The sequence below is a fragment of the Eupeodes corollae genome, chromosome 3, assembly GCF_945859685.1.
Source record: "Eupeodes corollae chromosome 3, idEupCoro1.1, whole genome shotgun sequence".
Classification (NCBI taxonomy): Eukaryota; Metazoa; Arthropoda; class Insecta; order Diptera; family Syrphidae; genus Eupeodes; species Eupeodes corollae.
Genome location: NC_079149.1, coordinates 88,285,929 through 88,301,558, shown reverse-complemented (window position 1 = coordinate 88,301,558; position 15,630 = coordinate 88,285,929). Strand labels below are relative to the sequence as shown.

At 31.4% G+C, this 15,630-nt stretch overlaps 1 protein-coding gene across 4 annotated transcripts in view; it reads left to right on the top strand.

The window, feature by feature from the left end:
• The window catches only part of LOC129948873 (6-phosphofructo-2-kinase/fructose-2,6-bisphosphatase-like), a 210,986-nt gene extending 208,670 nt beyond the window's left edge, over nt 1–2,316 (top strand). For all 4 annotated transcript variants that reach the window (XM_056060005.1, XM_056060007.1, XM_056060008.1 and 1 more), the window contains 2 exons: nt 848–975; nt 1,101–2,316. In XM_056060005.1, coding sequence (XP_055915980.1) covers nt 848–975; nt 1,101–1,202 — 230 coding nt within the window. In that variant the 3' untranslated portion in view covers nt 1,203–2,316. The remainder of the gene's footprint in view (nt 1–847; nt 976–1,100) is intronic.
• Nucleotides 2,317–15,630: the final 13,314 nt, after the last annotated feature.

The window sequence follows — 15,630 nt, the reverse complement described above, 5'->3', positions numbered from 1 at the left end:
TTTCATAAAACATTAAATATAACTCTGGAGAAAAAAAAATAATTTAATTGTAAAATTATGATTAGCTGTCATTTTGACATTATTTGAATTGACTTGATAGTTAGGGAGATTTACCTTAACACCAACTTTCCAGTTAACTTTCCAATAAAGTTGCTTTAATTGGAAATAAATTTTTTGGTAGCTGGCCAATCACAATTAGATACTTGCCTTACTTTCAGTTCCCTTATGTTGTGTGAATGGGCAGGTTCAGAAAACATTTGCAGTCAACTGTATTCTTTGAACGAACATTTTGACAGGCAACAGTGTCATGAATTTCAAATTCAAAACCTTACTTTAGAAAGCATTAAATGAAGTTTTGCAGAAACTAAATTTATAAATAAATAATAAAGTTCAGCTTTGTATTCAATAAAAAAAACATGATCAACTGTCATTTTGACAAAAGTAGACTTCACTTGATAGTTAGGCAGATTGTTCTTGACTAACTTTCCAGTCAACTTTCCATTAAAGTTGCCTTAATTCGAAGGTCATTGTTTGGCAGCAGGCCAATCAGATACTAGAAACTTGCCTAACTTTCAAGTCCCGTATGTCACCTGAACCTGCCCAATGTGTCCGTTCTTACATTTCAAATGACAGCTGAGTTTGACAGGTGTCAAATATCTGCACTATACTTGAAAAAACGAAATGAATGACCATTCAAACTTACAAGAGACGTGTTTTCAAAAATTCGTGGTTTCTTTTTACGTTCATGTTCTTGTGTTTTATAAGCCAAAAATATGCATCGGTTTCTATTGAGTTCTTAAGTGTTGAAACCAAATAAAATAATAATTTTTCTTTTTTATCTTTTTAGATCAAGTTCCCTACATCAATCTTCCGTTACATACACTGCTTGTCGTGCGCACAAACGGTTTTAACTTTGAAGTCGAGGAAATTCCTCTACATGTCGAATGTGTTGACACATATCGTGTCAAACCCAAGGTAAACAACTAAACAAGTAGAATAAAATTATTAATTAAGAAATGATTAACAAAATACTAAACTTTACACAATACCATACAAAAAAAATACTGACATCTAATAAATTACTGTGCTTTTTCTTTTAGAACTGCAATATAGAGCGTACAAGTTCAGATGCCCTTGGTACAGTGCCCGCTCACTTTGATGCACCTCTGCCAAAAGTAACTCAAGGCCTTACAAGCCGTTAAAAGCTAAAGCATATTTAAACTAAAACAAACATCATATACAACAGCACAACAATCATTCACCATCATTCAACAAATAATATACAAAAATAATAAAACAAAAAAAAATCACAACAATATTAAAAAGAATTATTATTGGTCTCAAAAGAAAATCGTTTATAAGATTTATTGTATGTTTCCTTTATTAACATTCATCCCTCCTTTTCCACGTCTTAATTTTTAATTTATTCAGAAAAAAATTTAAGTAAATTTTTAGAGCACTTTATTTTATAAGTTTTAAACCTAAAGAAAACAGTAGACGTCTTAAATTTATGAACATTTACACTTATGAAGTGCACAAAAAACTCTTAAAACTTCCTTACCCTAATCCTAAAAATATAGTTATATCCCATTTTTTTAAAAAACAAAATGTATAAATTTAAGATATTTTCAATTTCTCGAAATTCACCTGAAACGGTACGAAACAAATAATACATATACATTATGTATGTGTATCATGACAAATAATATTGTTTGAATGTTCATTTATTTAAAGAGTCTACTGTCTTATAGCAATGTGAATAATTTTCAAAAAAAAATAAAATTATTTTCAAAAATAAAATCTTAATCTAAAATGTCAATTTTGTACACAAAGCAAAACAAAACAAAAATGTTGAAAAAAAAAGAAAGAACCCAAAACTCAAGACAACATAATGCATTTTTATTATTTAGAGTAAATATTAATATTTAGCTTAAATGGATTTGATTGATGGTTATTTTGGAAAAATTCAATTAAATTAAATAAATTTTAAAAAATATACATAAATAAATAGTTAAGTTGTTACAAGAAAAAATATTTAGTATTGTGTTTCTCGAGCATTAAACGAAAACAAAATAAAATTAAACAAAAGAGAAGCGAAAGAAATATAATTATATACCTACTATATTTAATGTAGTTAAGTTTTTAGAAAATTTTACACAAAACAAAATGTTTTCTACATCGGAATACAAACAAAATATTAAAATAAATTGTGACTTAGAATGGCAATTATTTGAAATTAATGAAATCAATATTAAAATTATATAAAAAGTAAGAAGATTTCTAACAAAATTGTATTTGTCTTAAGAAAAATAAAAAGTAGATTGGTAATTATTAATAATTTTATTATTATAACGTCATAAAAAATAAAATAAATAAGTAAATGACAGATGTTTTCTAGAGTAATAATAAAAACATATATTTTAGTAAACCAAAAATTAACAATTGAGTTTTATTTTTGTATGATTGATTTGTGCATTCAAAACAATACACTTTCGATTTAATTTGTTACAATTTATTTGAAATACAATAAATCAAAAAAAGTAAGTATACGCCTCGGTGTATTGCGAAAAAGAAGTGAAAATACGAAGCAAATTTTTTGTTTGGGATTGAGTTTTTGAATGGCTCAGGAAATAGGACACCAGAGGAGATCTGCTAGCGTTAAATATTATTATTACAATCGTTTATTAAACTATAAATAAAAAGAGGCTGGGATGCGACCCACACTGATAACTTCCCATCCCGTCTGTCGATTTGTCTTGCTTAAAAGTTTGTCTATATGTACTCGTATCAGTTTTTACCAAATTTGCGTACTATTTTTTGTAGATTTTATTTTTTATGAAAAAAACGGACTGTTGGATTTTTATATAAAAATTACTGAATATCGAAAACAATATTTCTGTGAAATTAAATAAGTTTGAAGCCAATATTTTATTTTTTTTAAAAAAACTTTCAATTCGATTTTTTTCAAAATTTTTTATCGAATGTTAACAACAATATTTTTTGAAAGAAAAAAGTAGTTTAAAGCCAATATCTACAATTTTTGAAAAGATATTTGAGTCGAAAATTAATTTTTACCAACTTTTATACATTTTTTTGTCAGGTTTTTATTTTTCGTAAAAAAATTTTCTCAAAATTTGTCCTAATGTTGAAAACAATATTTTTTTATAAGATTAAATAGATATTTGAGCCAAAAATCATTTTTTACCAACTATTGTTAAATATTTTTCGGTTTTTAATTATTTGTGTAAAAATTGTCAATTCGATTTTTTTTTAAATTGTATCGAATGTTAAAAACAATATTTCTTATAAGATAAAATTAGTTTGAACCAAAATTTCAAATTTTTGAAAAGATATTTGAGTCGAAAATTAATTTTTAAAAAGTTTTGTTAACTTTTTTAGGTTTTTAATTTTTTGTACAAAAACTGTTAATTCGATTTTTTTAAAAGTTTACTGAATATTGACAACAATGTTTTTTGAAAGATAAAAGTAAATAAAAGCCAATATCTCAAAGTTTTGAAAAGATATTTGAGTCGAAAATCAATTTTTACCAACTTTGAGTAATGTTTTTTTTAGATTTTTATTTTTTATAAAAAAAACTGTCAATTCGGTTTTTCTCAAAATTTTATCAGATGTCAAAAACATTATTCTTCGTTGCACAAAATTGTTTTGGAGATGAAGTCATATTTTAGTCGTAAAATTTTGGAGGTACCAATTTTTTTTTCAGTTTTTTTGATTTATAAAAAAACCGTTAAATGGACTTTTTTCCAAAAATATACATCGTTGATATATTATATAAAATTTAATTCAAGTCTCTAGCGTTTTTGGTTCGTAAGACATTTAGGGTTAAACAAAATTTGTATCTTTTTTCAAACTGCTATGGTAAAAAAAAACCACCCACGCAATTTTGTTGAAAGCCCTTTCTGCATCTTTCTGCCTTATTATCTGTATAACAAAATTTATTTGAAATCGATATCTCTTCTGGTTCTTAAGCTATGGACGACGAAAAAACCGTCGCGAACGTACGGACATAGGAACGTACGTACACACGCACGCACAGACCTCTCTAAAAATCTTTTATTTCGACTCTAAGATGTTAAAATTTTCAGTTTGACAAATTGGACCCATTACAATAACTTTCTATGGGAAGTTAAAAAAAAGAAAACATTCGATTTGTTTATTTACTGATACTTATTGGGTTTCTATAATTTTTATCAGTCCCAGAGGATGGACGACAGTCCTGTGTTTACCATCTTTCGCAAGATTTAATCTCAGGAAGGAAGTAAACCGTAGCTTCTTGCGTTCGCTCACAAGTTGATAATTTTCTCAGTGCAGTCCTAAGCTGTGACTTTTTCAATAATTTTGAATTGATCTGTACCATTCATCATCAAGCTGGACTGATTTCACTAGCTAGTTCACCAGGAGCTACCAGACGTACGGGCGTACGAACGTACGAACGTACAATAACTTTCTATGGGAAGTTAAAAAAAAAATCCACAAAACATAATCCCCAAATCAAAAATCTCCGAAACCAAAATCCCCAAAACCAAAATCCCCAAATCCAGAATTCCCAAAATCAAAATCCTTAAGCACAAATTCACCATAATATTTTGAGTATATCTAAGAAATTATGTTTGGCGCCAAATATATTCATAGTACATAAAATGATTTAAATTTTAAAACTTCAATTTTTTTCAACTTTTAACCGCTTTGTTTTTTATTTTCAACTTCTTGTATTTTTTCACGCTCGATTTTTCCAATTGAAGTTTTTCACCGCTACTTATTTTCTCAATTGTGGTGACAACATCTATCATTTCCGATTGTAGGACAAACTTCCCAATCCGTGTGTAAAGTTTTGAAAAGTCGTAATCTTCTGAACTTTTCCCTAGATCCGAAAAATACACTGACTCAAATGATGAAAACAAAATGCATTGACGGAGTTTGAAAAAATTAGATTTGGGGATTTTGTTTATGGATTATCGGCATCGGGATTTAGATCCTGGGGATTTTATTTTTGGAGGTTTTGTACTTGTACATTATGTCGGTATCCCCCCGTGAAGAAGCCATAGGATTTTATGATGTTTGATAATTGGGCAAGAATTTTAATCCGTAATAAATTAATTATAAAAGAATAACAAATAGACTCATTCTGCTGTTCTGTTATGAATTCCCATACAGAAGAACAAGGGTTGGGTACACAAGCCCAAAAATGAAATCCCCAAAACAAAATCCCCAAATCTCAAAAACCAAAATCCCCAAAACCAATATCCCGCTATTCTGATCTAAAAACCCTTAAGTACATATCCATCATATTTCGAGCATATCTGGGGATTTTGTTTCTGGAGATTTTGTACTTGGGGATAACAAATTTGTGGATTTTTTAAATTGTGAGGATTTTGTTTTTGGAAATTTTGAACTTTGGTATTATGTCGGTATCCCAAAGAACAAGCTTATTCATCGTCAATTGTTTCTTATAGTTCTTTGGCTTCCCATAGGAAGTTATTGTAACGGGTCCGACGGGTCAAATTGAACATTGACATTTCTCGGCGTTTCAAGGTCACTAGAGTCGAAATAAAAGATTTTCAGAAAGATGTCTGTGCGTGCGTGTGTACGAACGTTCGCGACGGCTTTTATCGTTGTCCTAAGATCAAGAACCAGAAGAGATATCAATTTAAAATAAATTTTGTTATACAGATAATAATGCAGAAAGATGCAGAGAGGCCTTTCAAGAAAATTGCGTGATCGGTTTTTTCACTTTTGGTTAACCCTAAATATCTCACGAACCAATGCCGCTAGAGACTTGAATTAAATTGTATATAATATATTGTAACGTGATATTAAAAAAGTATATTTTTGTAAAAAATGCAATTAACGGTTTTTTATAAATCGAAAAAAACTGAAAAAAATGTGTCACCTCGAAAATTTTACGAATAAAAAATGATTTCATCTCCAAAACAATTTTGTTCAGCGAAAAAAAAAAACATATCTAACATCTGGTAAAATTTTGAGAAAAATCAAATTCACAGTTTTTTTTATAAAAAATTAAAAACCTAAAAAAAAAAACAATATTAAAACTTGGCAAAAATTTATTTTCGAATCAAATAGCTTTTCAAAAATTAAAAATATTGCCCTCAAACTTTTTTTTATTTCACAAAAAATACTGTTTCTATATTCAGTAGTTTTTTTTTTAATCATATAGTCCGTTTTTCATAAAAAAAAAAAACAAAATCTACAAAAAATAGTACGGAAATTTGGTAAAAATGGGATGCGAAGTTATCAGGGTGGGTCGCATCCCAGCCTCTTTTCTTTTTTTACGTTTTGATAGTGTGTTGAAATTCCAGTCTTTTATTGGATTTTATTTTATTTGTTTATGCTTAATTCAAGCTGTTCACAAAAGGGACTTAAAACTAGACTTAAATCTATTTTTTTTCTTTCTTTTTTTGTTAAGTTTTATATTATACTTCGGCTTGGGCCTGGAGATCTACACATTAGTTCAAAATGAACAAACAATTAGAACTGATATGGAAGTCAAAGGTGGTTTGCACGTTGTAAGCTAAGCTCAGCATTCTTGTAATGATTTCAAAAAGATCATAATTTGTATATTGATGAGGAAGGCCAAAGAGAGGGGCCTATCTGAGTATCTGAGTAGTATAAATTAGGAATAATTTCTAGAAGAAGAAATGGTACCTGCTAAAAATTGGTGTAGAAAGAGAATATCAGCGGCGTTTTTTGAAGAATTTGCAGATTATTAAGTTTTAAACGATCTTCATAAGGTAGTAAGAAAAGATAATCACCCAAAGAGGAACGCGGAGTCCGAACCAAAGAAATCTGAGTTATACATATTCAACTTTTTGAAAACCAAAGTTCTGATGGAGAGACTAGATTAGACGAGAGTATTCAAGGGGGGGCCTAACAAAGGTAGTGTATTTAGTGAAATAGGGGTTCGAGATTTCTTTAACCCAACGTTTGATAAAGCCTAGGGATGAGTTGGACTTATTAATAATATAACCAAAGTGGGTTTAAAAATTTAACTGAGTGTCGCAAAGAACTCCTAGGTCCTAAGTAGAACAGATAGAATGAATGATAACATCGTGAAGACTGTGAATTCGGTAGAGAAGATGTGATCGCCTACGGGTGAATGTTATGAGCTGATATTTACTAACATTAAGTTGTAAGAAATTTTAGTCGCACCAAGTCTGAAATAAAAGTCGAGTTCATTTTGGAGTAAGACATTACGTATATCAGATGGAGTAGAAATAATCTTTGTTATTTTAATGTCGTTAGCGTAAATATAAAAACTGTTGAATTTATCAATTTCCTTAATAACATCGTTGATAGTTAAGGACAAAGGTGGCACCCTTGAGAGAATCCTGAGTTTACTTAAATGTGATTGAAGATTAAGATCCTGAAAACAATAACTCTATAAAAAAACAAAGGGTGGGAAATCAAGGGTTTTAGTTGTAAGATAAATAATTTGGTGACTAATTTTATCAAAGGCTTTGCTAAAGTCTGTCGTGATAACGTCTTCTTCATTTCTTTTCTCTAATTCGTTTAGAGTTGTGCATAAAAATTGGTCTCCACATTATTTAGCCTTATTCTGCTATTAGATTCACTCAAATCTTTCCATTCTTGGAACATTTCTCGCTACGTCCCTGGGTAAATATCTATAATTTCAATTGACATTGAAAAAAAAATAGAGAAAATGCTTACAAAAATGTCTCTGACTAATGACGTAAAAAGTTAGGGGAAGAATTGAAAAAACTTAGATATACCTAACCTTCCTATTTAAAGAACTTGGATAGGTACATAATCACACACCTATGTACATATACAGTTGTGTTCATAAAAATAGCAGTGCTGGTCACATTTTATTAAAATGTCAATTATTTAAATGACGGAAATTCTTACAAAATAATTTAACATGTTACTTGCATCTAACGGTCTTTGGTTTTTATTATGAGGGACTTTTAGCTTGAAGTTATACTCTACTTTTCCCGGTGAACACACATTATTTCCAACTCTCTGGATATAGAGTGTTCATAAAAATAGCAATGCTCTTGATTTTACACGTAAAAATTGTTAAAAATTCATTTTTTTATTTTTCGATAAGTAAATATTAAAGTTTTAAGTATTTGTTACATACTAGCATATAAAAAATTAATAAATATTAGCTCAAAAATAAACAATGCGACGGTCAAGACAATGCACCAAAGAAATTCGAAAACTTATTCGAAAACTGCGTTTGGAGGGAAAGCCTACCAATACATTCAAGACATCCTAGGCTCCTCAGCAAAAATAGTCAGTAACGCCTTAAAATGGCAAAATAAACCGAAAACGCTAGGCCCAAAAAGGATGACTACTGAAAGAACTGACAGAAAAATTATTCAGTTTGCAAAACGGAACCCCTCCATAGGCTCTAGGAAAATAAGAAATGGATTTCAACTGCCTGTTAACGCTGTCACCATACGAAGACGTCTTTTATAAACGAAGTTACCAGCCCGAAGTCCACGCAAGGTTCCATTCTTGACGAAAAGGCATGTGGCAAGGAGAATGGAGTTCGCCAAAGTGCATAGAGAATAGGCAAACAAAAAATAGAGGAATGTTCTGTGGGCCGATGAAAGCAAAGTCGTCCTTTTTGGATCCAAGGTTCGTCGAGAATATGTGAGAAGACCCCAACTTGCAGCAAACGATTTACGGTACACTATAAAAAAAACAGAGAAGCATGGTGGAGGAAACATTATGATATGGGCTTGTTTTTCATTCTACGGTGTCGAGCCTTTTTATCCCATCAAGGGTATAATTGCTGCAACCGAGTATGTGAAAATTATCAAGGGGGTTATGTTACCCTATGCTGAAGAGGAAATACCGTTGATTTGGGTATACCAGAAAGACTATGACCCAAAGCATACGTCAAAAAATGCAAGATCATGGTTTGTGCAGAAGAAGTTATCCGTTATGGAGTGGCCCGCTCAATCCCCCGACCTTAACCCCATCGAAATTTTGTGGAGGAATGTTAAGAACGAAGTTCATAAAGCAAAACCCAAGGATTCGAAAGAATTGTGGGAAGCAGTGCGTGATTTATGGAACGGTACCAATCGAGAGGTGTCAGGTTTTAGTGGACTCGATGCTACGTATGCAGAAGCAGTCATAAAAAACAATGGTTATGCAACAAAGTACTAATTATAAGCTAACATTATTTGTATACTTTCATACAACTTATTACTATTTTTTCTTACTTTTTACGTAATAGATCAAGTATTTTGTCATGCACTTCTATTTTTATGAACAGCGACAGCCATATATTTAAAAAACGGTTTTTACTGTGACAAAGCTAACGGTAAAAAATCTATAATACTTATTTTCTGTTATTATGAATAACATAATTTAGTTTGTTATTAGAAGTTTAATGAAATATTTTATAACGTTAATATTGAAGACCTTTTTGTTTTATTTGGAGAGAACTGCTATTTTTATGAACACAACTGTATACATAAGTCTTGTGCTTACTTTAACAAAATTACAAGTAGAAGCATCTCTTATACTTACTTAGCCTTTGAAAATTTCTTTTAAGACATTCTAAAGGTCTGTATCTAATGTAAATTATAAAATATACATATGTATATAGTTTCACACCTCGACAGAAAGACATAGACTTGTTTTGAATTGAAATTTGAAAGATGTTTTCGTCATACGTCCAATAGTGACGTCAGTATCACTGCTACGCCACAGGTACACAAAGAAAGTGAAAAGCGGAACTATGTAGGTACCTATATGATGCGGACTTGTCATTTGTCACGAAATAACTTTGACCTTGCCAGTGTCCTCTGATTATAAGCCAGCCCAGCCTGTACAGTCTGTTATTCATCGTAGGTCATAAAATTACTCCGCACCCCCTTTTGGGCTACGCCTATCCCAACCCCATATATTTTACTTTTAATGGTTTAGGGTGGCAATTGACTTTGGCGGTAAATAAATAGATACGAAAATATTTTGTTTAAAAGTTGGTGCGTGAGTTTTTGGACCTACTACAAAAGATACGATATTATGGTGTGCTCTATCTCTATGCTAGTTCTATCTTGCTTATAATGTGTTTTCAAAGTCAACGAAGGAAATGAAAGACCGAGATGGTGGGATGATGTTTAAGGAGTACTTTTATGAATACTTAGCATGTTGTCTCATTTTTTTTAAATATTTGTCTCTTTTTCGGGGACCGAAATATTAATTAAGCACATTTCAATTCAAATAAAAATAAAGTGTGTTTTTCAAATAAAATCTATTGGAAGAATTATAATAAGGAAATCAATAAATCCATTTAAATAAGTTTTACATTTTCAAATTTGTATATTGCCCAGCACTTATCAGCTTGTTCTTGAAAACAGTGTGATCAACCAACTATTCGATTTTGTAGAATTTACTAAGGCAGGATAAATAACTTAATTATCATTTTTAAAAGATTGAGATTTTAAGTACAAACAAAATGATGGAAATGTTAAGGTTGTGTTTTTTATTCAAAATATATCAAACACATAAAATATATTGAGATTTCGCTCAAGACAGATATCTTTAAGGTGTTGAATTTTGAATATGTTTTAGACCAACCAAGAACCACATAGACAATTAAGAAATTTGAAAAGCTTGCAACATAACCCATGTTACCACTATTATAGTCCATAAATGTCGATCATTTCTAATGGAGATGACACATTAGTTTAACATTCACCTTTGCTGGTTGCTGGGCCAGGAAATTGGAATTCGCCAGAAATGGTACAATACAAACCAATATACCACGTTTGGCTAATGCTGGCATACCAATCACTATATTTAAACTATTTCTGATTTCTAGACGGTATTAAGAAGGCTAACATCAGGTGGGATAACATGACCACGTGTCAGGTGACGAAAAACATCTGGTCTACACTAGATTGAAAGTGCTCAAGGTGTTTGCTATCTCTAGGCACATCGCATATAAGCTCGATAATATGTGTCATAACCAAACACTGTCTAATATGAAAGCATGCCATGCCAGGTTCAAATGACTTTTTCAGAAAATGTTAGATGAGGAAGACGAGTAAACAGTTTATCTCATCCTCTGTACATGCCCTGCTCTAAGAGATCAAAAATACAAGACTTACCTAGGGGAATTCTACTCTAAGAGATTTAACCGATCTCAATTATAATAACACAATGACTTTAACGTTTTGCAAGATAAACTTTTTTATTTGTTCTCATGATATTGGAGTCGAAAATCAATTTAACAAATTTTAAGTGGTTTTTTCGTAGTTTTTTTTTGTAATAAAACTGTCATACAAATTTTTCTAAGAAATGTATATAATAAAATATCAACAACAAGACTTTATACAATACCTATGCAATAGATTTTAAGTCAAAAACGTTTTTTTTTTCTCTTTTAAGATATTATTGTCGAAACCCGATTTATTACTAAAGTGTAGTAGTTACATTTTACTTTATGCAATACCTAGGTTTTGTTAAAAAATAAACTGTATATTACTTTTTAACGTCCCAAAGGAAGTTATTGTAATGGGTCCGATTAGTCAAATTGAAAATTTTGACATTTCTCGACGTTTCAAGGTCCCTAGAGTCGAAGTACAAGATTTTTAGAAAGATGTCTGTGCGTGCGTGTGTACGTACGGACGTACGAACATGCCATCACACACTAAACAAAGAAATCCAAAGAAGAATTTTCCATAAAAAAAAGAGGGGACAAAATGACTGACTTCATCAATTCAAATCTCCTTGGCTCAGTTCGGTGCAAAATGACGCAGTTGATCTTTTGGATTTATGTTAAGAAACATATAAGGATTCTGAAGCAGTTGAGATCTTAACACAACTCGTTGAACTTTTTTCTACTCAATTTAAAGTCGAAAAAGTGTGCATAAAGTAGTGTTTCCAAAAACATTAAATTAAACAATTAAACATTTTTTTTAAACTATCGATCAAAATAATGGTACCGCATAATTATGAAAACAAAAACGAAAAGCGTTTCGAAATCCTTTTTCTAGTTTTTACATTCAAAGTTAAGAAACAAATAAAAAAATCTAAAAAATTACCATCATAAAAAAACTTCAACTTTAGGCAGCTCTATAAAGCACACCAATAACCCAAATTGAATAATTTTTTTGATTCAAATTTTTGAATAGAACCACTCGAAAAATGAATATTGCAAGCACTTTTGCATAAACGGCCACTGTGACGCGAACACGAGATTTTATGAGAACTTTTACAAAATATTACGAAGGTATAAACAAACTTTAAGCTTACGGTTCTCGTATTCGAAACGCTTTTTTCGTCGTCCATAGCTTAAGAACCAGAAGAGATATCGACTTCAAATAAATTTTGTTATACAGATAATAAGAAAATATTGTATAACAAAATTTATTTGAAGTCGATATCTCTTCTGGTTATTGAGGTATGGACGACGAAAAAAACGTCGCGAACGTACGGACGCAAGCACAGACATCTTTCTAAAAATCTTTTATTTCGACTCTAGGGACCTTGAAACTTCGAGAAATGTCAAAATTTTCAGTCAGATTTGACAAATCGGACCCATTACAATAACTTCCAATGGGAACTTAAAAACACAATGTCTTTCACGTTTTGCAAGGGACTCAAACTGGTTTCGTTGCGCTTAGAAGAAATCCTCAAGATTCATGTGGCATCAAGAGTTTACATTTTTAAAACCAGTATTTATATCGAATTCGAGGTCAGGTCAAGAAAAAGGACTTATACTTAATATAGCTGGAACTGTTGATATGTGTATAATCATTCGTTTCCTTAGCCAACGAAATTTTTAAAGGAAACCTTTAGTGAGTCTATCCTCGCGTCAGTTAGTGGGTAAGTGGCGTTGTCTCGTGCGATTTAACACCACTGGGCAATATTTTGTAGAATAATGTGAAGTCACCTCTCTACAAAAATAAGCCCGAGATGATTGACGCCTTGGAAGAGAATATTCGGAGCGTTATTGCTGACAGAAGGCAAAAGTCGTCAAAAATGAGGCATCTCGGCAGGAATTTATTCGAACCAACCGCAGCGGCCGTAGTACCCGTGGCATGATGGTTAGTGCGTTGGACTGTCATGCAAGGGGTCTTGGGTTCAATCCATGCCTGTGCCAGATTAATTTAAAAAATTTTAATGCCTCTTGCGAGGAATTGACAAATCCTTCAAGAAGAATTCTTGTCATGAAAAAGTGCTTTCTCAAACTAGCCGTTCGGATTCGGCCTTAAATTGTAGGTCCCTTCCATTCCTGAAAACAGTACTCGCACAGAGGAATGGTTGAGAGTTGTAAGTCACTAGGCCCTGGCTCACAACGGACTGTTGCGCCACCCCATTTGATTTTTTTTTTTGAACCGCAGCGACCACTTTTCCGAAATCATTTTTAAAACAAATTGGCAGATTATAATGTTTCTAATAAACATTAATACATGGTCCTGAGATTAAACTACAGTCCCTGGCTATATTATTAGACGCACTGCAGAATTTGTATAATAGTTATATTATTCGCAATATTTTTAACGTTCAAGAATAGATGTATGGTTACATTTTTATACAAGATGGAGCTCCATGCCACATAGTCCAGTTCATAAAAACTTATTTGACGGAAGAAAATATCCCTCTGTTGGATTGGGCGGGAAACAGCCCTGATATGAACACAATTGAAAACGTGTGGGAGCTGATGAAGAGGAAAGTAGCTAAAGATGCGGTCACTTATTGAAAGAGTAATTCACGTGTGGAATCACCACCCACAAATGCAGAAAACAGTCAAATCATGAATTAACAGTATGCCGCGCAGAATTGGGGCTCTTATTTGTGCAAAAGGAGGTTCAACAAAATATTGAAAAAAATCTTTAAATCTATTGCTTTATTTCTACGAAGCAGTTTATGTCTAATGTCACCGTAACTATAAGGTTTCTCCCTTTTAGAATCTCACTGATAACACTGATCGACAAGGTTTTCATACTGGCATTAAAATTGCACCTTTCCAACGTCATCAGGATTTAAAGATATCACTTTTAAAATTCGAAAAAAACACGAATGCAAGGCTTTTTAAGGCTATTTAAATTTATGAAGTAGTTTTTGTTTTAAAAAAAAAATCGTGATGGTTTTCAAAATCTATAATCCTTTTCTTCAATAATTAATTGAAATGTTTATAATATTTCATTTAAAACTCTAAGAAAACTTCAAGATTAGATTTTACCTGTCTTACAAAAAACTGAAATAAACGCTAAACCATTTTTGCTTAAATGGTTTTCAACAGAAACAGGCAAAACGTTTTGAAAGTATATTTGGCTGTTTTGACTAATCTGTTGTCTAAACAATTCTATGCATATCATTTTCTTGAAATATATTAAATAAAAAATAAATTAGTTGGCACAACAGTCCGTATGACTTACAACTAATGACTTACAACTCTCAACCATTCTTGTGTGCGGGTAATTGCAGGTATGGAGAGGAACTACAGTTTTAAGCCGAATCCGAACGTCTAATTTGAGAAAGCACTTTTTCATGACAAGAATTACTCTTGGAGAGTTTGTCAATTCCTCGCAAGGGGCAAATACACGTGAAATATATTAAAAAATATAAAAATTATGTTAAAAATGGGCATTTGTAAAGTTAAGCAAACAGTTAAAATTGGAATTTGGATTTGAGATCAGTACTAACAATTAAGTTCAAAACTATTAAAGTATCAAATTCAAAAACTACGTAAGATACTAAAATGCTTTGAATTGTATCTAAAAGGGAAAGATTTGTACTTTTCAAAATCATTATACAATTTATTGTTAGGATAACTCAGCCGACTGAGCCGATAAGATATTATAACGGATTTGTATAGAACAATTAAAAACAAGCATTTTTACTATGGGAGGGGGGTCTATCTCCCTACGCTTAGGCGTTAGGGGCAATTTAAAAAAAAAAATTATTTAAAATGGAAAAAATAGTTAAAAATTACAATTAAGTATGTCACATTTTTTAAAAGCCAAAGTTCTGTTCTATTAGCCAGTTTTTAAATCGAGTCAAAACTATGTGTAGTTTTTTTAAAACATATTTTTAAACTCAAAATTTGAGTAAAAAAGTTAAGAAAAGGTATAAAGTGTAATTTTTCAATACTTCAAGGTTATCTTCTATTGTTTTTATTTTAGAATTTATTGTTATTTGTTTTTGATCAAAAACTGAAAACTAGATGATTTGATGTCTTCTAGTTCTTGAGAAAATTGAAAATAACCACATCTACTATTTCAATTTAATTCTTTTTTTTTGCTTGACTGGACTTATTTTGATAGTAACAATGGTAGATGCGAGTTTGGTGGCAACAGTGGGATCTATACCCCACTGCTTGGATACACTATAGGATTTGGTGTGGGTGCAAGTTGAAGTGCGTGCAAGGTAAGAAGGGAGCAAGGTTCGGTGGGTGCAAGATGATTGATTGATGGAAAAGAAAGTGCAACTAAACCACTTCGACCCCCTCGACGTTCGCACTGAACACCTAGAAGATGTGTTACCTCCAAAACAATCTCGGCTCTTGACCATCAATGACGAACTAAACGAACTCCACAGTGACACTAGTACGGACGATGAATTCACTGACGAGACTTACATACTTTCAACACATTGAAAATT